The following is a 24,632-nucleotide window of genomic DNA, read 5'->3' as shown; positions in this document are numbered from 1 at the left end:
TGAATGTCTCCCCAGTGACCGTCTCCAGAGTAAACGTCTCCCGAGTGACCATCTCCTGAGTCAACGTCTCCTGAGTGACCGTCTCCCAAGTTAACGTCTTCCGAGTGAACATCTCCCAACTGACCGTCTCCCGAGTGGCCATCTCCAAAGTTACTGTCTCCCGAGTGAACGTCTCCTGAGTGAACTTCTCCCAAGTGAACGTCTCCCGAGTGAAAGTCTCCCGATTTAACATCTCCCGAGTGAACGTCTCCCAAGTAAACGTCTTCCGAGTGAACATCTCCCGAGTGAACATCTCCCGAGTGACCGTCTCTCGAGTGAATGTCTCCCCAGTGACCGTCTCCAGAGTAAACGTCTCCCGAGTGACCATCTCCCAAGTGACCGTTTCCCGAGTGAACGTCTCCCCATTGAATGTTTACCGAGTGAACGTCTCCAGAGTGACCATCTCCCAAGTGACCGTCTCTCGAGTGAACATCTCCTAAGTGACCATCTCCTGAGTGAACGTCTCCCTAGTGACCATCTCCCGAGTGACCGTCTCCCGAATGAACGTCTCCCCATTGACGTCTCCCGAGTAAACGTCTCCCAAGTGACCATCTCCCAAGTGACCGTCTCCCGAGTGACCGTCTCCGGAGTGAATGTCTCCCCAGTGACTGTCTCCCGACTGAACGTCTCCGTAGTGAATGTCTACTGAGTGAACATCTTCCTTAGTGGCCGTCTCCCGAGTCAACGTCTCCATAGTGACCTTCTCCCGAGTGACCTTCTCCCGAGTGAACATCCCTCAGTGGACGTCTCCTGCTCCCCTGGCACTCGTGCTTCCGCTGCCGCTCGCAATCATATTGCGGTGCTCCGACTCGGGCCGCGCGTACAGTCGTTCCTCTCTTAAGCTTTCGCATGCCGCGTGTTACCACTGCTGGCAGATTCAACTCCGGCCGATCCAACAGCGGTGTATGGCGACAGCTTTGGCGAATAAAAGCTCATGGCAACATTTTGTAGGTGGTGACCGCATCATGAACTCACACTGCTTATTGAACCCGTGACCACAGCTGACATGACCGCACCAACCAGCCAGTTGAAGTGCGGTCAAACAACACCCAAGACCGGCACCACAGCTCAGAGAGGTCTTCAATCGGCAATAGCTCGACAAAGGGCAGAACATAGCTCGTTACATTTTAGTCATCAAACAAAAACGTTGAAGTCTGAAAGCAACGCTGCTGCGTCACTGCTGTGCAAACAGGATCCGTGGGGCTGCGGTCCGTGCCGCGCCGAGCAGAGTGGTGCATTGTGGGCTCATGCTGCTGCTGACATCACTGCGGAGCTCGCAGTCTCACGGCCGCGGCACAGACGGCTTTTGTTTACGCCGTAATTAATTATGCAGACGGTTGCCTCCACTTTGTGAATTTCCGTGGCACGTGGCAGGATTCGAGAGGAATTCAAACCCAAAACCTCATGAAAATCACGGGGCGCGTGGGCCACTTGTCACACGGATGTGCAAGGACTGTTGACCCGCGATGTAATCATCGCCGCCTTCTTTAAATAAAATAAAAACCCATCTTCTCTGTCCACGCACGCGCGGCAGTGCCAGCGAACCGCCGGGAGAGGACGTGGCGATCGATCACGAGCGCTCCGAGTTTATTGAGTCCCCCCCGTAGTTCCGTCTTTAACAGAGTGCCGACCGCACGGCGACTTGCATATCTGGCCACATTTTTGAATTTCTTGCATATCAGCGTAGCGTGGCGAACGACAAAACGACGCAGTGTGAACGCAGCGGGATTATAGTGCTTATCTTTGTCGAGAAGCAGAGCCCAATCAATCCCGAGCTGCCACGTTTGATTGATAAGAGCATTAAGGTGATGAATCAAGCGCATGCACGCTTCCCACTCCCTCAATTCAATGAAGCCTGACAGCCCAAGTGATTACAGATAATCCACACCGAGCCGAGCGGCCACACACAGTCAACTCACGCTCTGCGCTCTCTCCTCCCGGCACTCGGCTCGCCCGTACGACCGCGGCGATCCGTGGCAAGAAACGCAAGTACAGTGGACAATCGTCCTCGCCTCCAAATCCAAATCGTGCCAGCGCAGCCGGGCGCCTTGAGCCCAATCTCGTGCATTTCTTTGCCTTCCTCCCCTCAAATACATTAAAATCTCACCATCAGTGTCCTCTCACGATCTGAGGACATTTTTTTTCTCCGTTTGGTACCGTCACAGCGAGCAGCGTACCACCCTGTGACAGTGAACGGTGCCGAAAGATCAAATCAAAGGACTGGTTCTAAGTCCCTTCAATTGGTATTTTTATCCACGCGGTGTGCGTACAGCATTCGTTCATCAATCACATTTTAGTGAAATAAAAAAAACATCCCATATCTGGAATTTTGCCAAAGTAAACGACGTAACATATTTCATGCCATAGTGGTTATTTTTATTTTGTGCAGTCGCTGGTGAGTGGGCTGAGGCCATCAACTAGCTCCACTTAAGGGACCCGGTGTAAGCAGGGATGACTGTCCGGATTCGAACTCTAGATCCCAGCGGTTTCACAGCTCAGCGCTCTGAACCCTGACCCCCTTGTGCCAATCCTGCCACCTCACAAATTTTGTTTCTCATAACAATGTCCCCTTGACCCCTCCAGGTTCACTCCCCCTCCCCCCTCCTCTCATGGTTAATCACTGCTTTAGTCGTGGACCACGTGCATAACCTTCAACAGAGCAGCTTCAACCTTGGTCGTGTTTGGGAAACCGAACGGAAGTTCACAATAATTCACCTCCTCGTGAAATCTCCGACGACGCAGTAAGATCCCTGACTGAGATATCCGCCCTGAAGCTTCTCAGCCACAATCCCTGAGCCGCGTCCACTGCACACAAGCCATGCCAGCAGCACCAGCAGCGGGCACTCGGTGCACACATGAAAAGTAAAGGCAATTCTCCGGCAGTGTGCGGAGGCTGTGGTCACCGCCCACAACAGACTCACAGAACAGGTAACGACTTAATGCCCGATTTAAAAAAAATACTGAAAGGAGGATTGATCACACTCCGCTACTCCTGGCGTTAATCATCTGACTCAACCACCCGACGGACGATTTACAGCAACTGCTCGACGCCAACACGAGCCGATGGAAAGAAGACTGCTCTGGTGGCCCCCAACACAACAGCTCTACTGCTGTCCCCCCCCCCCTCCCATCCAGAGAGGATCTGGAGCCGATCCTGCGGTGACGTTCGTAAAACAACGCCACGTGCTTCAGGGGGACCTCAGGTGACCGAAAAAACCTTGAAAGCTTTTTTTTGTAGACCTCAAGCGCTTTGATTTATTCAAATACAATCAGCATTTCAACTTCATTAATGGCCTATTTCTCAATACTCAACGAAATCAATTATTAAGGCGGCTGGATTGCAGAGGGCATTTGAATAAATGATTTAGCGTGCACGGACCCAGCAGCTCGAGGCGCGCTTGCTCACAAACGAGCAGGCGGCTCTGGATTTTGGAGAGCGATAGACGGCAATTGCAAAATGTAATATCACGTGAATTTAATTCTCAATTTCCTTTATTTGGCGATTGCAAGAACTACTCCACCGACCGCACAGATGCCAGTGGTTGCACTCAAGCCACGGGAAGTGGAGGCAGCCCTAATGGTCGGGCCGAAACCAGCGGGCGTCTAAATCATAACAGCACATTAAAATTATGATAATCACTTTTATTGTCATCGTTAATCCTGCGGCTGCTGTAGCTCAATCTGCGCGACTGGTATCAGGAGCACGATGGTTCACCGGCTAACATCGATTCTTACGGCTTCAAGTAGCGTGGCGCGTGAGTATCGATTATTCACAATGTATGCAAATTGCATTCCAATGTTACACTGAAGCTAATGGAGTAGACAAAACTTGCGCAAATTAAACAGAAAAAAGCAATCAATCATACTAACGAGCCGGTCACAATTCGACCAAAAACATTATCAGAGGGAAACACACACAACGCCGAATCCCAGGGTTTAATTAAACCAATTGTGGGGTGCGATCGTCGCACGTGAAGCCAGAATAACGGGCGCCACGGTTAACGACCTCGGCGTGAACGCGCCGTGCCCGCCTCTGCGGCCACGACCGCGTCTCCATGAAACGTCGAGGCAGAGGTGGCGGACGAGCGGGCGCTCGCGCTGCTCGCCCGGCGCTCGCCTTGATTTAGCAAAGGGGAGCGGGCGCACCGCTGGCCGCGGTAAACACTCTTCTAGTTTACGATACGAGCAGCCGACCAAGGGTGCTCCTTTGACCTTTCCATGGCAGCCCCGCCGCCCTCTCGACGGCTCGCGCCAGCACCTAACGAGCGCGGAGCGGGCGCGCTCCCCCACCGCTCCCACACCGCTCCCCTCCGCGCCATGAATGATTCACGCGCGTTGCACCGCGCGCTCGCGCATGCGCGCAGCCTCGGCAAATTAATCCGATAGGGACGAATCTCCGACGCGGCGAAGAGATGGACTTCTTCACACTCTGGCACTTTAATACAAGAAACAAACACGTTCGCGCAGAAGCGCGAAGGCCTACGCGCGGTTGGCCTCCACTCGCTCGCCTTCGCCGGGAGAAATTATTCAGTTTTTTTTATCTGACCGTGGCGTCGTCTCTACGTTGTAACGTTGCAGGAGTCATACAGCTATATCCATAAATATATTTCTGGAACGTTAGTGTCGTTGTTGTTGTTGTTGGTATTTACTCCGGGCGTAATTCTTCAAGGGTGGAGGCACCTGCTTTAGATGGCTCCGGTCCAATCGCGCGTGAGATTTAAGTGCCGGCAATAACCAATCCATCGCGATGTGGCTGAGAGTAGCGATTTGTTTAAAAAACAAAAACCCGCCAGGGTTACTGCGGGGTAAAACCATCACAACACGCACGCCTCACGCCAATTAGGCACTGACCTTCCCCCGATGAAAACCCATCCGTCACCACCGGCCCACAATTGGTGGCCGGGCAGTGATCAACGCTCGGCACGAACGGGTGGCACCGCGGGAAGCGAAGCCGCCACTCGGGCCCGGCCACGGCGCCGCCGCCGCCAGAGCAAGCTCGCGTCCCGGAGCGGAAAGGGTTACGTTTCCCCAACATTGTGAATTTTAACCGCGGCCACGTAATTTATGGACGACTTTTGGTAAACAGATTGTGCTTTTATGGCAGCTGTTAACATCTTCAAAGACAAATGGTATCTTGATCCGACCACAAACTGCAGATGATGCCGCCATATGTCTGGCTGCGCTGTAGGCGGACCTCCTGGATGCTACTTGCGTGCCGTGCACCTGCGTTATTTCCATTCTTAACGCATTTTTTAAACTTCTCCTCGTCTGCGTGTTGACGCCGTCCCACCGCGTCCGATTGCGCGCCGCGTTTGCACGCACGGCGCGTCGCCTCGGCCGCCCCCCCACTCCACCCCCACCCCGTAAATCTCGGGCGCCGCTCCGCGAAGCTTCAATTAACGCGGCAGACGGGGAACGCCTCTGGCGCTGGGAGGCCGTGCAGGCCTGGGGCAGAGGGAGTTTGAGGCCCCAAACGGAGAGCCCCCCCCACCCACCCACCCCTCCTCGGTTTCTCTCCACATCTCTCAATCCCTACGTCAGGTGCGGGGAGCCTCTTCCTCACCCACAGGCGACGATGATGACGTTCGAGTGCTCTCCCGCAACACACTGGCGTCGTCGTCGTCCGATACACGAAACATACCAAGCGAGGGGGCCGAGCTTGCGGCGGCAGCAATGACTGAGCGCGCTAGGAATAGAACGGTGCCGTTTGCCAGGTCGAAAACATAGCCCTCCAGCACGCGATTAGAGAGGCGAAGGCGCTTGCAGTGATGGATTATCATTAAGGTGCTTGCAAAGCACCTTAAAATAAAAAACAATCTAAGCGCGCACGCGCTCGGGCTCGTATAGAAGAACAATTAGTTTCCACGGCCGTGATAATTTATAGAGAGGATTAACAGAACTCGAACGAGGGCATTGTTAGGTAATGTTCCGTTCGATTTAAAACTTTTTCCACCCATGTATTGTTTTGTAAGACTCCAAAAACTAAGGGCATTAATAAAGAAATCTTCACACATTCGCCGGAATTAAATCTGTCACAGGAAACTTCGTTACGTCCGCCGTAAGTGAATCAAAACTTTGGGCAACCGCGTTGTCGCCGTTCTCCTGGGCTGAGCCCCATCGTGGGTGGCAGAGGCCCTGCGGCCCGATAATTAAATGCGCGGTAATTTCCAGAGAGAGAGAGTGAGAAAAAAAAGCCTCCCCTCGGCAGGGAGCACATCCGATGATCGTATAAAGCCGCTAAACCAAATTAATTCCTTCCATCGATTTGACTCAGGATTTGTCCGAAGATGACATTTGCATTCTTCAATTGGCACTGCTCAAAAAACAAATTCAATTACCCCAGGCCTTAGCGCGCAAACTACTGACAGGGCCAGAGTTTTATATCGGTCATATTCGGAGTGATTGCTGGCTGGCGTTGCCCGTGTCCGTATTACAATTGTGAATTAATTAGTTATGCGAATCACAAATGATGACACACTTAATAAGGCCATTACGCATTAACGGGGAACAGACGCCGAGAGACGCGCGACGTGGAAGTGCCGTGGCCGTGCCCGTGAACACACGCGTTAGCGAAGGTGAACCTTGTAATGGATGTTTTACGCGGCACAAATATCCCATTACAGCTCCCACTTATTTTTTATGTTCATGGCCACATCCCGGGATTGTTAATCACTCTCCCGAACGTGCGAACGCGAGAACAACGTGGGCGAGCGAGCGAGCGACAGGTGAGGGAAACGCGGCATTGTGGCGAGCGTGCGGGAACGCCGGCTCTGCCCGTGCCCACACGCCGCTCGGCACACCCCCCCCCCCCTCCAAGCACGGGGCCATGTATCCCTAGAGAGAGGCGACCCACAGGAGCCCCCCACCGATTCGTTCCCTCCGTAGAGAGAGGTCGACTCGGTTCCTTCCGCGGCACACAACGACTTCAAGGAAGCAAGCCAGGTCGACCCGGCTAGGTGGCTGCTCAGCGGTCAAGGAAGCGGAAGGTCACGAGGTCACAGCCTGATTGTCAATTGACTCCTCGACTTATTATCACTCCCGTGTCGATAATTGAGTACCACTTTGTGGGGGGGGGGGGGGGGGGGGGTCAACGATGGTTATTCTGTCGATAGACTCGCCCGAGCCATGGGGATGTGGACATTTCCACCACTGCCGCAGTGCTCACTTGAGCAGGACACCCCCTTGCCAGAGCGGTTGGCACAGTTTTCTTAAATGCGTTTGTGATCATTTGCCCAAAATTTACTTACAATTGCGCTGTCTGCATCATATCACGTGACGAGGAACCCATGCGGAAATCTAACAGCAGTGCTTAGTGGGAGAGAAAATGGCTGTGCAGGAGCGATTTCTCCAACCATTCTTCAAGTGGATGTTCGTCCTTTGCATATCCGAACGGGCACTTTCCCACACGCTCTGCCATGAGATTGTTTGTCGCTTGGCAGTCTTAATTGGATATTGTTTTTTTAATTCGGAAATCTACCTCTTTGCCTTATTATTACTTATATGACAGTTTTATATGATATTATGTTTATAAAATACCGCTGAGCGGGCTGAGGCCATCAACTCGGGTGCCTCGGTGGCAAGATGTGAACTCCCTTGCCTGGAATACAAGAGGTTGTGGGTTCGATCCCGACCCTGATGCCTGCATATATATGGAGTTTGCATGTTCTCCCCCGTGAGGGTGTGGGTTTTTGTCCAGGTCATCTGGTTTTTCCCTCCACATTTAGAAACATTCACAAAGAGTCTGTTATACATTTGCACATGATATGCTACTATGTTGAGCTCTCATTTGCGGCCAGGTCGCTTCTGAAGAAAGAGCTACACAGCTCAGTGGGCCTTACCTGCTAAAATAAAAAATAGTTTGAGTTTATTAACTCGCTACACTTGATGAGCCCCGGTGTAAAGCCCGCATTTGAACCCAGGATCTCAATTGGTGCCAGCTCAGTGCTCGGGGCACCTCGAGTTTGCTGAAATATTTCGTCCATTTCGTGGTGACCGCTGGCCCAGAGCCACTGAGTTCTGTGTTGTTGCTGCTGCTGCTGTAAAACAGTCACTACTGGTAACCACCCTGGGTGCCGCCTCTTGCCTGACCCCTTTTAGAAGTTTCGTATACACAGTCGGGGCCAGTAAGGCCGGCGGTGGGGGCTGGAGGATGCTTTCATGCGGCGGTTTGTGGTGAAAAACCTTGGCTCTGAGTGTGCACCATTCATGGTAATGTTGAACAGCAGAGTGGTGCAGTTACCCCATGGTGTTAAGTGCAGTCTCCGGCCCGTGTCCGCTCTACCTCTCTGGCCTCTCTGTGTATGTGTCATGTGGAAGGGCCATTGCCTGAAACGTCACGTATTATATATTTTGTATTTTAAGGTCACATAGTTATTGGCGAGCGCCCTACACAAAGTGAGGCTTCAAGTTTAGTCAAACGCAACGTTCAAGGAAACTCTATAAAAAGTCAAGCCTGCATTTGAAAAAGAAATTCACCCTAAAAGCTAAATCTAATATGCTCAACATGACCATCAGTGCCTATATAATAATAATTAACATACTGCTTGTTATACGGCAATACGCTACCACTGTATTTCACGTGATATTTTTATCACACGTTGGGACTGCAGACAGCTTCATCATGAGTTCATCTCTACACATAAGTTTCAGGTCTGTTCTAAACTAAGTTATAAAGACTGAAATTATATTCCCAAAAATCAGAAAGGTTAAGAAATGGCGACGCACGCGGCTGTAGTCGAGCCGAGGCGTGTGACGACGTTTTTTTAAAAGTTAATTTTAACAAAAGTAAAACCGCCGTGTCAACTCTCACGTCAATTACATTGGAACAAAACTATTTTGATGAATTTGGTAGGAGTAAAGAAACATATTTGAGTAATTATTTCAAGGCCACTTATTTTACTTATTTCCATCTGATGTTGAAATGTCTAACAAATGATAGTGGTGGCCAGACAGATAATCCAGATGTCTGAGCAATGAGCCCGTCAACCTCTGGTGAGATCCTAGAGTGGAATCCATGCGACCGTCTGTGATAATACGTTGTTTCTCAGGGCTAGCGAATCCATGGGCTCAGCCTTGTCAGCAATAACTGCACGCAGAAAAAAACAAACCACAATCAAGTAACAAAATTGCGGCCGCACTTAATCCCGCGAACTGTCCATTTCTGTGACTTTAAAATATCCGCTTGACTGTCGCGTGACAAACATACGTAGCGGGTGGGTGATAAAGTGCGCCCCCTGCTGTGTGGACCAGAGGTCGTCACCATCACAGAGGTGGCTCTGTGATGTCCACTTCTGCGGGCGTTCATTCACACACAGGGCGGGCGGGGGGGGGGGCTTGCACTGCTGTGTGAGAGATCCCAGTGGACTCTTCCTCTCGTGACGTCACAATGATGGCACAACGGGGATCGAGTTGCGTAAAAAGAACAAGCGCCCGAGAAAGGGCGATAGATTAAACAAAATGTGAAATCTCTCACGGGTCATTTGTGAGCGGAGAAGCGGCGACTGCCACCTGGCGCCCGCCGCGATGGCACCACCCCCATAGCGGTGGGCCCGGTCAAAGCCTTGGCCGCAGCTGGCCATTGTGTGCCGCAAACAAACAAAATATTTATTCTCGAGCTAAATCCCGCACCCCCCCCCCAAAACAAAGCAGAGACTGTGGCAAACAGTTACTATAGGCAGCACAGCTGGAGTGCAAATAGCCAATCAGCACCTCGCGACAAGCAAGGCGAGCGAGCGCGAAGCGAGAGAGCCGTGGAGCGGAGCGAGGCGGCCAGGGGCGACGAGGGACGAGGATGCGGCGGCGCTTTAGCTCATCGGCGCCTGCGAACGACGAAGCAGCGAGGCGAACTCGCACCGGAGAGGCTCGCAGCAGGCGAACGATGATTTAAACTTTAAATGGTCCTCTTAAATAGTCACCTTAAATTATCCTCTGAAACGGGACTCGCGCATCGCGCGCATTCATTCCGCGAGCACATTTACAACGGCGTTCACGCGGCTTTAACTCCTTTATCGGACATCGAACTCTTTCCACAAGAAGGAGGACTTCACCCTCCTCCCCGGGACACCACCCGCCCCCCCCCCCCCCGTTCATGCGTCCCCAGCCGGGCCTGTGGGGGAACCATGAATTGCGTGGTGAGATCCGGATCACTGCATTTCTCTCGTAAATTCGCGCGAAGCTGACATTGAAGCGGCGTTTTGGAGAATGTGCCGCGCGCGGTTATGAATTGCCCGGCGCTGCCTGCGGGGCGGACGTTGGGACCGTCTTCTTCCTGGCCACTCACAAAATGAACCAAATTTATGGCAACGCAGGAGGAAGGACCGAAGCAGGTGGAGAGGGGGGGGCGGGGAGAGAAAAAAAATCCCAAGATCCCATTATGGATTCCCACAAAACCTTGCCCATATACATCAGCCGCATGCATGCCCCAGAAGGCAATGCTCCGTAAATATAATAATACACTCATCTGTGCAGCCCCGTATCTATAAAGCGGCAGCGTGCGCGTGCAGAAGAATAATTTGTTGTCATGGCGAAAAGGAATTATAAGGTATTCAAAGTGTATCTGTTAGCGTACCCACAGAAAATACGAATCGCATTTCACGATCCACGAATCGCCCCCCCCACCCCTCCGCTCTCTGTATGTGCCCGGCGCTTGTTGAACGACGTCGCTGTTTTGCGGTGCCGCTGTAAAACCCTAACGACGTTTTATGCGCCCAGGAAGAGTCGCGGCAGACGTCACGTGCCGCGTGCGAGCGGAGGAGGGGCACGAGGTCTGGGGTTGACTAAAGATGAGCAGGCGAAGGAAACATCAGAGAGGAGGGGGCCCGACCTCTCCCGCGTTGCTCGCTTGCCGCCTGCGACGCGCAGCGGCGTCTCCGGAGCCGACTGCTGCCCGCCTTGCGCGGCCTCACTCTGCGCACTACATCGTAACGCCGTCCCCCACCACTCCCCTTGGTCACCCGTCATCAATCCATTCGTCGCATTTCCATCTTCATTCATTCCGCGCATCGTCACCACCACCACACGCATATCCCACCCTTTCATCTCGTTCCATCTCGCCAATCATGGTGCACCGTAGTTAGTTCACCGTACAGTGCGTTGGTCAAGGCGCTTATATAAATGCATGATTAGACATCTTACAAGATGGCTGCTCCGGGTCATCGTGTACAAAGCGGAACGGCCACCCGGGCCATCGCGTGAGAGTCACGGGCCAGACCTGAGCCATCACAAAGGTGGCGATCAAAGAGGTGGAAGCTGGAGACCCTGGCTCTCTGAGATGAATCCCCCCGAGAAGCCCGGGGCGAATGGAGCCATGAGAGAGAGGCATTGCTAAAGCGGGCGCTGTAACGGCTTTGATGCTGAAACTGCGGCGTTTTTTTCTGTCTCGACGCTACCGACGCGAGGGTCTTCTTGTCAGTGCGGAGAGAGAGAGAGAGAGACAAAGGCGAGCGACTGGGCTAGCACGGCCCAAGCTCGCTCTCCCAGGAGCCCAAAAAACTTTCGAGACACAGCCGATGCCCGGCGAGGCGAGAGCGAATTGCCTCTTCGTCCGTGGAAATGCGGGCAGTTTTAGCGCACCGTAACCGCACATTTTTGAATGACATTTAAATTAAAACAAATTACAGAGCTCAAGCCTACGGGGTATGTGTGTGTGTGTCCGTGACGTCTATTTTGCGGGAAGAGCTGTGAGCGAACAGAGCCCCTTGACGAGGCGCTTCCCCGAGGTTGTTCACCATTCGTGCACGTTCCACATTCGCTTGGTGCCACCGTGTTTCTCGTACCTGGTGTCTCTCACGCCCTGGGCTCATAATCTCCTCCCTCTTGATTCGTTTATTGAGTATTGGCTAAGGCCATCTAGCGATCGAACCAAGTGTTGTGTTATTGAGAAACCCTCAGCCGCACGGACACAGTCAAAAAATGTCACCGAGTCGTAAATAAGTTGGCGATGCTGCTGCGTTGGCAGTGGTGCACAAGTTTCGTTCAGTGGTGCACAAGCGCCACCGCTTAACGAAACAACACCGAATGCTCTGAGTTGTTTGTTGTGTTCGTGTGTTACGAATCATAATCGATCGTCTGCGAAATCCTCCACCCGAATGTAATCCTAGCTCTTCATCGCCACCTGGAATCGCGAATGATGCCAACGATTTCGTGATGCCAACGTAATTGGCATCGTTCCTGCAGGGCTCCGATTGAAACCGATCGTCCACTTACGGGCAACGCTTACGAGTTTATGCAATCTCCCATCGCAAAGTGCTCAGAGCCCCGGCAGCATGCAGTCTGCGAGCCAGTCGATCTCTCTAACCCCGTCGCTTCCTTTTCTTGCTCTGACGAAGGGCTTCATGCTCGAAACGACTGTATGTCGGCTGATGTTGTAAGGTGCGTGGTTATTGAGGAATGAGGTTGAGTGTTTTGTGTGCTCTTCTGCAAAAGGACCCGTGGCGTACGATTAATTGCATCAATTGTTTAGAGCTAGGCAATGTGCCGGTTCAAGAAATTCTGTCCCATCGCTTCCCATGAAGCAGTGCCGCAGGTTTAAAATGTTCTGGTCTTGTGTTCAACTCTGTAAGCAAAGGCGGGGTGGAGCTACTGGAGTGATGGAGGCGGAGCTAGCTAGCTGAGTGGGCGTGACCAAATATGTATACTAAAAAAGATGGGCGGAGCTGGTGGAGGGGAGGGGCAACCAGCTTTCACCTTCAGGGAAATTTGAAAAACCTCACGGGAAAGCCGCAGAGTTGCGTGGGCCGCACATGGGTGCAAGAGCTGAGTGTGGCTGGGTGAGCGAATTTGCTTTGCGCATTGGTGACGGCGCCGACTCGGGCTGACGAGCTCGGGGTTATAAAGCACGGCGCCCTCTGTCCTCCTCTCTGCACCGCTGCAGCGCGCGCGGCGCCGTGAGCGCAGAAATCCAACATGCGACCAAAACCCACAAAGGCCACGAAGCATTGCCACGGTCTTACCCTAAGCCCTAAACCCAGCAAAAGCAGCTCGCAGTACCGGCCTCTCCCACCTCCCCTCGCCCCACAGATGCCCAGGGCCGCCCGTTTCGCCACTTGTTCGCCTGTCGCTCTGTTTCGGAGCTCACGGCGCCGACGTGTCGCGCGATCTCCGTCGGGGGTGGGGTGTGTGTGGGGGGAGTGGGGGGGGGGGTCTCCGTCGTCCCGAGTCCGCACGCGGCACTCACCTAGGACGCCCAGCCTGTAGTTGAGCGTGACCACTATGACATTGCCGTAGCTTGCCAGGATGCTGCCATCCAGCAGATTGCCCGTGCCCTCCATGTAGGAGCCACCGTGAACGTACACCATGACCGCCTTGGGCCCACTGTCGCGTATGTCTGCGTTGGGAGACATCGCACACGCACCAAAGACGCACCGCGCACAGGGCACGGCTGTTAGTATCCCGAATAGACGCGCTCGGCAATAGCCACGAGCGGACGCGTTACGCGGCGTGCATTTTGAGACGGGTAACTTATAACGACCTCGGCCTGGCGATGAACACAAAACATCGGCGTCGTTTCCTGCTCAAAGTGGAGTGTCTCACGTTTCCCATTTCCAGACGTGGGCCAGGGAATTCCACAGTGCTATGGCGGTGATGCGTCTTTCCAGAAAGGAAAACCGCTGTTGACTTATCTACGGAAAGTGGTACCTATTTTAATGATCCCCCCCCCCGAGGGATGATGGGTTGAGCTGACCCTCAATCACCACTGCACGGTCCGGCCAGATTTACTGCTAACCGAGGGGGATGTTCACGATGGTGGGGTGACGTCCCTTCAAGGGCACGGCTCTTGCCTCGCTTCCACTCGCGAGCCGGGCCGAGTACCTCAGAATAAAAACGATAATTTATAGCCCTCTGTCAATCCGCTGCTGGATGAAGGCCACCCCACGCCATGTGTCGGTCACGTCGGTTGTTTGGCCATACTTCGCCACGCAAGTCAGTGCGAGTTGGTGAAGCGGAGGCGGTTTGGGAGGGGAGAGCCAATTATAATAGGTTATCACTCGCCACTGATGCTAACCGGGAATTAAACTCGGGTAGCAGGGTTCATATCACAGTGCCCAAACCGCTGCGCCACAACTCGCACGGACCGCCCTAATTGCCTTGGAATCGGGCCATAAATATCCCACGGAGCCAACTCCCTTTCATTAAACACCTTCGGGTCGCTCGCTACGTTCGGGACGTGCACCTCGTAATCCGTTTTGCGGCACCGGCCCCACTCCATTAGCCTCGGGCGCAGCACCATCACAGCGCCCCACCGCCACCGCTGACGGAAACGTGAGCGCCCGGCGGCTCCGCCTCCGCACCTTTTGCGTTGGTTTTTTGCTGTTGTTGCTCTGCGACCGAGGCCTCAAGGTCAGGCTCTTAATGACGGGACACAAATCTGTCGCCGGGGCAGTTCCGTCCCGCGCCAAAATTATTGAACTCGAAGGAGGCTCGGGCGGGCGGCGGCGAGTGCCGCGGCCGGCAAGCGGTGGCGAACGCGGCGGAGACGACTCGGGGCACAGGTGCGCTCATCGACCTCCCCGGCGCACTCGCTATTGAGCGATGACGCTTAAATGGCGTCCCTTAAGAGCCTTTCACTTCTAAGGGGGGGGGGGGGGGTGGTGGTGGGGGGGGGTGGAGCGCGCGATCCGCGAGCCGGTGGGGGTCTGTGGATTGTGCGCGGCCAGATGTGCCAGGTGGTTTTGGCATTAAAAATGCGGCAATAATCGCGGCAATGTCCGGCCGCGTGCACGGAATTACTCTTGATGAGGTTTTATGTTTGAATTCGCGGCAATTTGCGTGACCTTGCGTTGAGAGTCTGGTCGTGAACTCGGGCTGGCGCGGATCTCTGAATTCCCAGGCGAGCGGCTCTCAATCACCGCTCACCGCAGAGTGGAATGAGTTTCATTTAACCCGACACACCACGTCCACCATAACTCCCACTGTATGGCTGCGGCTACTGGCCACCTACTCCCAAAAAACGACGCCGTTAAAAAATATTCGGTGAGAAATTCAATCCTGGGTATCACGCACATTTGTGCAACGCTTAGTTCCCAAGCCTAACGTTAAAAGCATAAAATATATATTGTACCCATGATGTACAGATAATTTCCTGGCAGCTTTGATACAGAATGACTACATGAAACACTCGTAACAAGCTGTCTGAGCGATGCGAAGACGCAACCTTTCCGTATTTTCGTGTTTAAGTAGTGGCTGCGCACCCCAGAGGCCATACACAGAGAACACATTCATCGCATCAATTAGGCCTCTGCTTCCACCCCCCCCCCCCGCCCCCCGACTCTGGAAAGATTTGCGCGCAGTAGGGGCGGGCAGATCTGAGCCTTGTAGCCGAGTTCACGGCTCCAATGCGAGCAGCTGGTTTTCCAGCCGAATTTGGATTCTGAGCGGCGGCGGCGCCGCCTCCACGCGCGCACGCGGCAGTTTCGGCGCTGCGGTTTGTGAGTGAGCAGCAGCATGTTAATTGCGAGGCGCGCTCATTAGAATGTTTTGCGTGCGCCTCGCCCCGCCCCCCCCCCCCCCCCCCCCGATCTGCTGTCGCCGCTCGGCGTTTCTCGCACCGCGCGCGCGTGCGGGCGCCAGCGTCTGCCGATTGCCCGTGGGGCCCCGAGCGGTGCCATTCCATCTCTGGGCCTGCGGGTTTCCGTGCGCGTTGCTCACGTGCTTGGGTCTAAGAGTTTTTTAAAATAAATGTATTATTGTAAATGGTTTCAGCTTCAAAAATGTACATATGGCGAGAGAACCCAGGGGAAACGTCTGAAAATAGAAGGGGTTTTGTGAGTGGGTCCTTTATCATGGAAATCCCCAATCATTTATGTTTGGTCACGGGAGCACAAAGACCCCGTAGCGCAGCGCTGCAACTTCATCGCACTTCGAGTCGCTGGACACAAAGTGAACGCAGGAAAATGCCGAGCACTAGACTCAGCAGAGAGCGAGGAGGAAGCTTCTGTAGCGCACGGCTCTCTCTGCTGCTCTTTCTCTCTCTCTCTGCTGCTCTCTCTGCTGCTCTCTCTGCTGCTCTCTCTGCTGCTCTCTCTGCTGTCGAAGCCGGGGTGCAAGGTGACGCAGTGACGCCGTGGACTCGGTCGATCCACACAGGAGAGCGAAATTAATGAGACGCCGGCGCGAGAATGTTTCATTGGATGTGCATTTGTCCGATGGCGGTCTCATGAATGTAGCCCGACTTATTACGTTGATAGATGAATGGCCATTATTTATGGCTAGGTGATGGGGCCAATGAGAATAGGCGTCTCTCGCAAATTTGTTTAACTGGACAATTGGGTCACAACAAACACAGTACACCGCGCAGCAGCACCAAATGTCAGTATTGAAGCCAAACAAGACGCACAAATTAAAGAAAACAACACGAGAATAATTAATACAGATGACAAACCAAATGACGCATGCCCATGGTGAACAGACCCACAAAAACGAAAGCAAAACAAGAACAAAACATATCACCCGCAAAAATGATCCAAGTTCAATAAAGGGGGGGAAAATGATACAGCTGTCGTGTAAGTTTGTGAGGAGTTGGGCTTCTGGCAGGCAGGGCCCTCGTGGTTGGTCCCGGTCGCGTGAGCCCGAGAGCGTAGGACCGCACACCGAAGAGGTGGCCAGCAGCTTGCCGCTGTGCGGCCCCACGCTCATCCTGGGCCCTGGCGGAGCCGGCTCTGGGCAGGGCCTCTTCAGTCCAACAGCTGCTCTCTGCCACATGTGCCTCGATGGCACTTTGCCGCACATTAGCCTCAGCGAGGTGGCCTCAGTTTCCATAAAGAGGAGACACCAGGCATCTGGCCTCAATGTCACATTGCCAAACATTACTCTCGCCACAGTGGCCTCACTCAATTTCATAGAGGAAGAAGAGGAGGGGGGTGGCACCGGGTCTCGGCACGGGGCGAAACGGTGCATTGCGGTACCTGGCACAGCAGCTCGCCGACTTCCCGTGGGGCGCGGAAATGTGTATCGATAAAGGGACACGCGCTCGATCAATGGGCGAGCCAGGAGCAGAATATTGGGGCAGTCAACTGTTTTGGAGATTGAGCCACGGTCACGGAGGCCGGTGCGTAGTCTTCCCTGCACAACGAAAATATCACATTGAATGTGCGTGACCTTGGCAAGCTAAGAAGGTTACGAGCCTGGTGCGTACATAAATAGGTGGCCACCAGGGCTGGGCAGGTGTTGCAGACGTAGGGCTGCGAGGTTAATAGGACGGCAGAACCGGAATGCATTCGCTCAGCAGAATAAGTCATTGCCTTAGATCTATCTGTGGACTAAAATTTCATGTCATGACATGTGCTGTCCGTAGACAGGTCCAAGCGACAACTCTCATCCTCCATGTCGCTCTGTGCGCCACTGCTCTCTTCGTCTGTCCGCACATCCAACGTCGTCGTTCTTTCTCTTCCTCTCCAACTTTTCCCCAAGAATCTTGCCTCCATCACCTCCTTCAACTCATTCTCTCTCATTGTCGACTCCCAAATCCAGATTTTCTTCCTCCAGCTAATCGACTGAATACGTCCCAGTGGAGCCCCCACCTCCTCCTCGCAGATTAAATCGATCTTTGCGGAGATTTTATGTCATCCCCTCCTGTGCGTGGTGGGTTTTCTCCAGGCCCTTAGATGTCCTCCCACAATCCAATGCAGGACCCTCCTAATGATGTGTCTTGGGACTCACAAGGAACATTCACGGTGTGTGTGATGCTCCAGTTTCGATTTTTATAAAAATGTAAATTGACAGTTAGACGGAGATAGAACAGGACTGGTGACAATCGATGCGGTTCTCATGGCCCAAAGGCCGATTATTAATTTTATTTTAAATTAGCCTCAGAGTCGAGCCGCTACTCCTCCGGATCAAGATGAGCCAGTTGAGGCGGTTCGGGCACCTGGTAAAGGATACCCCCGGCAGACTCCCCCCAGGAACTCTACCAGGCAGCAGTACGTCCCACTGGGCGATGACCCCGGGGCCGGCCCAGGACACGCTGGCGGGACGACTATGTCACTTGGCTGGCCTTGGAACGCCTGGGAATTCCCCAGGAAGAACTAGAGTCTGTCGCCTGGGAAAGGGAGGTCTGGAATGCCCTACACAAGATGATGCCGCCGCGACCCTCACCAGGAGCAGAGGATTGAGACGCAGCTCGTGATGGGTGGCACATCTCACGAATGTCGCCTCATCTCAGCCACGGTCCTACACAACTTGCTGAGAGTTTTTATTGAAAAAGACGATGTCCATTTCAAAACAATACTGAGCCGGTGTGAGAGATGCGACTCAGGCCGGTGATCGATGGATCCCGCTTTGAACCACGCATGCTCGTTGACATTCTGGAGCCGAGGAGGAGCCGATACTGGTTGCGTTGTGTGATAAACTGGAGCTTCAGGATAGTATCCGCCCGTTGGGAGAGATCGACATCCAGATGATCCAGGAGAACGCGATCCGATGAAATTTCTCTGGACAAATTCTGCCCTCGTGCAGAAGAAGCGATCATCCAGTGGGCCGACCTCGGCTTTTAGTGGAGCCGATGCGGTCGTCCAACGGGGAAAAGTGACCTAGAAAGAGCTTTGTGGCGTCGAGAAAGCGTTGGTCGCCACGGTAAACGGAATAATAAACAACGCGTTGCGTGTGGAGGGACGTGGACGCAGCTGGTCGAGGGGTAGGTGCAGCGTCTTGCTGCACCTCAAGGAGATGCCACCGATTCCCTTTGGTTGACATCGGAGGGCGTCACACTCTGTGAACGTTCCTCATCACCGAGGCTGGGTGAGTAAATGAGTAAAAGGGAATTATTATCGTCATTTTTATTTCCGACGTAGCCCAAACGCCCACCGGGGATGGCCTGCGATCGACTGCAAGAGCGTCGCCAACTACGTTGACGATAATCAGGCGCTGACAGCAGCGCACGCTGGCATCATCTGCTCGCAGCAGCAGCAGCGCATCAGCCGAGTAGTGACTGCGCGCTCACGGGAATCTTGCAGCAAGCGAAGTGGGGGGGGTGACACTGCAATTGGACTCCAAGAGCACAGACTCGAGGGAACGCGCGAGAGGCGGTTACCACGGAAGTCCATTTGTCATGCGGCTACGGCGCCGTCCCGCCCCTTGGGTATTTCCTCTTCTCAGCTACGTAAATACGCGGACTGCTTCGCAACAAACAGCGGCGTCGGCGAAAATTAAGGGGCCGGCCGCCGGGTGACTGACCGTGCGACCGCGAAAAGGCGCGATCGCGGTGGTTCCGGCTACGCCTCAAGACGACGCCGTCTCTCTCTGGACGTCGGCAACGCCGCCCACGGAACGCAGCGCAGCGGAGGCGAGAAGGTGCGGGCCCTGTCGGCTGCTGTCAGAGAGGCAGCGGCGCTCCCGTGGCGCTGGTCTTAGGTGCGGCTGTTTGTCAAGGCCACCACTTCACTTTCCACCCTTCCTTAACGCAGCCGCAAATTCTAACCTGGTGCTCATTGCTGTTAGCGAGATTGTGCGCCAACCCCATTATCCTGCCAAGCTCCGCTCACCAAAAATAAACACGGAATAGACATTCCTCTGCGGCGCAGTGGTGGAGGTAAACCAGATTGGGGGGGGGGGGGGGCACGTGTACAGGTCCTCATTGTCCTGTCAGCCCCTCGCGTGAACAACGCGGCTGTTGGCCGTCATTTAGAGCTCAAATGTATGTAGATCTTTGCGAACTTAAAAGCGCCAACAACCATGCCCGGTTCCCCCACCCCCAGTGCGGCTCAGATAATATTATTAAACATTACGAACGTAATGATCGAGACGATGGCTGCAAAATAAGGCGGTGGCTGTGTGACTCGGGGCTCTGAGCTATCGCGCCGCTGGGATCCTGGTTTGAATCCATGGTTAAAACCCCCTGTCTTCGAGTGTAGCGAATTAATGGTGACAGTCTGGTCACCAATGACTGGCACACGAAAAATCAGCGCATTCAATTCGGTCTGTCCCTTAAATTGGGCAAAACCCACCTCTCAGAATTAATAAAATACATTTCGGTTTGACTGCCATGTGGTAAAATAAAATACGTCCATAGAGCTGCGTGTAGAAGAGTGTGCACTCCCCCCCCCCCGCCTAGTGTGCAGATAGGAGGCCACTTCAAGGGATCTCAGAGGTAATTCTGCGATATCTGCATCCGTGGGCTATTTTAGAACACGGGGGGATTGTTGCCTTTCTTTTAATGAAATGTGTGATAAAGGATGACTCGGAAAATAATGCCAAACGCTGCGCAGCTGCAGAGGAGTGGCGGGTGCCACCGCTCTCGGGCGAGGCGGGAGACGCGGGGCCGCCTCCTGACGCTGCGAAGCCGACGACGACCGCCCGCTACTCGCGGGTCGCCGCGGTCCACGCCGTGGCGCAGCGATCTCCACGGGGCCGGAGGCATCGGCGGAACAGCGACGGGCGCCCTGAGACACTGCCGGAGCCAAAAAACCCAACTTCGTTGTGGACCCCGCTCGATTGTCCAGCGGAGGCCCCAAGGGGCCCGTGAGGAGCTGCCGGGCCGCGGGGGGGGGGGGGGTTGGGGGTGGTTGGGGGTGGTGTGGCCCCCCGTGGCCGGCTGCCCACCGGAGGATGCCCGGCCGGGCTTCACGAGCTCCCCTTTGAGCGTCGGCGCACGCGGTTTAGCGGGTAGCCAGCCACCTTGCCGCGGGTGGTCAGCACAAACACGGTCGTACGCATTCTCAAAATGTAAACACGTCGAGCATGCACAACCTTCCCAAACACAAAGCAGCGGTGGTATTACCTCAAGTAAATAACAAACCACGCGAGCGTAACACTGCACACGGCGGGTGACGATTGAATTTCCCGATGTCACAACAACAACAACAAAACCGTAGAGACAATGTTCCGATGTGTTTCGTATTGTTCATTTTCACGAGAAACTCAAGTGCAAAAAAAAGATGCACTTGATTAGAAGACGAGAAAAAGCGTACGGCACGAGGAGCTTGTCATGCATCATGCGATTTGGACAAAAAAAAACAATTATACCTGCATCTTGCCCGCCATCATTAGCTGTTAAATCATCTGCTGTTCTCTTTGTGTTGGCTCCTGGAGCGGATGTAAGAGCGGGGAGTACAACGGGGTGGGGGGAGGGGGGGGAAGATCAAGATCGTGAAAAAAGTAATTTAGAAGGTACAGGTGTCAAAAAGTATTCACCGGTGGTCTCCTTTTTAGGTTCACAAAAAAAGAGGGAGAGAAGAAGGCCCCCGGAGGGAAACGAACGGAGCAGTCTGAGGCGGCCATCTTCGCGAAATTGATATCAGCAAAATGGTGACATGAAGAGAGAGAGAGACATTTCACAATTGTGCGAGATTAAGAGACATGTTAGTGAACATTTTAATGGCTGGCGATCAATGCTCCCAAAAAAACCCACACTTCACAAATGGACCTTTAAATTTTTGTTTAAAAAAAACCGGATTCGTACTTTGTGTCGCGTGGAGCACATATTTCAACAAAAAATTGGATTATTATTTTCATGCCGTTTTCCAGGATCCTTGAGACTCAACCCCCCACCTGTGTCACAAAATGAACTCACGCTGAAACATTCACGATTACATCAGCTCAGACGTCTTACACCCGCCTGTCCATTGCACAGTGCTAATTACTTAATAAAACACACACGCGCACAACTATTCACTTTCCACACTGTAATATAGCTACATCGGAAAAGGTTACACCACCTTCACTATATTAAAAAAAATCTGATTCAAACGATGGACGAAGCACTTGCTTGTAAAATTTCGTACACCATTCATCACATCCAAAACAGCGTGGTGAATTCAAACGCATCCTTTTATAACCGGGTTCGTCTTTCAAAAACGCTCGAAGCCAAATAATGCGGTCTGTGTAAAACGACCGCGCGGGGCTACTCTCAATGAGGCTCGCCCAAAACAGGGGCAAAGACAGCATCCCCTCCCTCCTTCTTCCTGTGCTTCCTGCAAACGAGGGCACCCCAAAGTGGGCCTATTTTTGTTGTTGTTGTTGTCTCGCTAATGAATGAGGGGGCCATTTCATTCCTCCAGCCCCGGGCTTCAAGGAACTTCCAGGCAGCCCCGAATATTACGGATAAGCGTAGATATTAGATGTAGGCCTAAGCTTATGGGTAAGCAGAATTAGGGTGTTAGTATTAGTGGTTTGATTTGGGGTCGTGAGTAGGATTAGGTGTTACCATTAGAGTTAGGATTATGGCTATGGATAGGAATAATGGCACATTTCTCTCGAATGCGTGGTTTCTACGCGTCGACTGAACTGTTAAACCACAAAACGAGGCCCCGTGAGATGCAAACCTCCCACTGCGGAGGCATCCTGCTGGGGAGAAACCCCGCAAATCGGGAACGTGCGGGCACACGGCCCAGAAGGTTCCGCCAATCAGGCAAAGAGACGCGAACGCAGACTCGCCGCACAGAACCCCTCTGCCGGTGACTCTCGGAGTCACGCGCCGTGAAGAAAGACTCCCCCAGCATTCTCTCAATCGAGCAGCGACAACAACAAAAAAGGGCACGTGCCTACGTCAGAGGCAATTCACTTGAATCTTCAATTGAGTTGAAGGCGAGGGACGCGTTGGTTATTCCGTAGGCGCGCGCAATGACGTGCGCCCACCGCACGCACCTGGGCTCCAGCCTCTATCCACACCTCCTGCCTCCACGACCGTCACTCCACACCTCCTCACTCCATGCCTCCTCCATTCACACGACCTCAACCCACACCTGTATACAGGAGAATACCTATCATCCGCGGTGATGTTGTCTGAGAATTTACTCCAAATTATCCGCAAGAAAAAAAAGCGGATAGTTACGGATAGCAGCCAATAATAAGGGCCACGAATAACATGGGCTTTGGCAGATCGAACGGCTCCCGCAGAAAATAGAGGTCACGGTAATTGGGTCACGGATGAGAGGAGTGATCCTGTATCTATGATCTGGGGGAGCCACATGAAACATCAAGAATTCGTCGCTCAAATGATGTCCCGAGTCAGTGGCTCTTCAAACCTATCATCACTATGGGGTAACAGAGGCAGACTTAGAAACTCACCGCCCGTGGACATCAAAAGGTCCACGGGACTCGTCCTTTCACACTGACGTGGCCACAACGATTGGCCGTTGACTGGAGAAGGATCCGGGTTTATCACGTAGCTTTAATGTTTCTGCACGCGTCCGTGCGCCGGAAATTGCCGCAATTAAACAACCGCGGCCCGAGATGTAGTTCAAATACGAATGAATAGAACATTGCACGGAGGATACAAACGTTATGAAAAACTACGAATAAATTATTGCACAACCCCTGCATCCATTGCGCCACTTTTCCAAGCGTAATGGACTCGTGACACATTCCACAGAGACGCGACGGAGCTCCCCGCTACCTCTGCAATCGAGCACCCATTTCACCTCTCATAATTGCTTGGGCGCCCTCCACACTCAACAACAAAAAAACACATGCCCCTCTATCCTCCCCCCCCCCCCCTCTTGCCATGAATATTGAAGCAGGTTCCGATGTGACGGCTGAGCTGCATTGCAGGCAATGAGCTTTGAAAAGGAACCGCTGCCATTGATGTCACACATTATTTCGGCACGGCCGTGAGACTCGTAACGCGACGCGAGCCCCGGAGGCTCACGAGGAGGGGAAACACCGCCGGGAGACGGGGCCCATCGCCGGGAGACAGGGCCCATCGCCGATAAACGGGGCCCTTTGCCGCTAAACGGGGCCCATCGCGGAGATACGGGGCCCATCGCGGAGAGACGGGGCCCATCGCGGAGAGACGGGGCCCATAGCAGAGAAATGGGGCCCATCGCCGCTTAACGGGGCCCATCGCGGAGAGACGGGGCCCATCACGGAGAGACGGGCCATCGCAGAAGACGGGGCCCATCGCCAATAAACGGGGCCCATCGCGGAGAGACGGGGCCCATCGCCGCTTAACGGGGCCCATCGCGGAGAGACGGGGCCCATCGCGGAGAGACGGGGCCATCGCGGAGAGACGGGGCCCATCGCCAATAAACGGGGCCCATCGCCAATAAACGGGGCCCATCGCGGAGAGACGGGGCCCATCGCCGATAAACGGGGCCCATAGCGGAGAGACGGGGCCCATCGCCGATAAACGGGGTCCATAGCGGAGAGCCGGGGCCCATAGCAGAGAGACGGGGCCCATCACCGATAAACGGGGCCCATCGCCGAGGGACGGGGCCCATCACGGATCCACGAGGGGCCTGGCGGCGGAAAGTCCGGCCACTGAAATCGTAAACGCGGGGAATTCGTGCCGCACCAGGGCTACCACACGGCACCCGAAGTGTTTTGTGTAATAGAGTTAGGGCCTGGGAGGTTCCAGTACAAATGAATAAAAAAAAAGACTCGCAACACACACCAATCTTTGTTGAAAACCAGAGTTGTTGAAACCAAGGGGCTGCGTTCTCATGCGATTTTCTTTTTTTTTAGTTTCTATTGAGGATTAGGAGATAGCGTTAGGAGTGCTGTGCCTGGCCGCCACGGTTGCCATGGCAGCGCTGGCAGGGAGCCAGCTCATTATTGAGAGACAGGCACGGGCTCCGCTGACTCACTGCCGCTCTCCTTTATACGAGCTCCGCTCCCTGACCTCTCCCCTAACATTTGAGCAATTCTTCTATAGAGGCCGCATG

The 24,632-nt window shown here is 53.7% G+C and overlaps 1 protein-coding gene across 5 annotated transcripts in view; it reads right to left on the bottom strand.

Moving 5' to 3' along the window:
• Nucleotides 1–24,632, bottom strand: part of LOC116952604 (neuroligin-4, X-linked-like) — a 275,455-nt gene that overhangs the window by 175,149 nt on the left and 75,674 nt on the right. For 3 of the 5 annotated variants that reach the window (XM_032972122.2, XM_032972119.2, XM_032972118.2), the window contains exons 2-3: nt 20,995–21,054; nt 13,214–13,363 (exon numbers count right to left, since the gene is read on the bottom strand). In XM_032972122.2, coding sequence (XP_032828013.1) covers nt 13,214–13,363; nt 20,995–21,054 — 210 coding nt within the window. The remainder of the gene's footprint in view (nt 1–13,213; nt 13,364–20,994; nt 21,055–24,632) is intronic. The other 2 variants (XM_032972121.2, XM_032972120.2) reach the window with 1 other exon arrangement.

Source organism: Petromyzon marinus, chromosome 47 (genome assembly GCF_048934315.1).
Source record: "Petromyzon marinus isolate PM22_M1 ecotype Great Lakes invasive population chromosome 47, UKy_Petmar_22M1.pri1.0, whole genome shotgun sequence".
NCBI classification, from domain to species: domain Eukaryota; kingdom Metazoa; phylum Chordata; class Hyperoartia; order Petromyzontiformes; family Petromyzontidae; genus Petromyzon; species Petromyzon marinus.
This window is presented reverse-complemented; position numbering and strand designations above follow the sequence as displayed.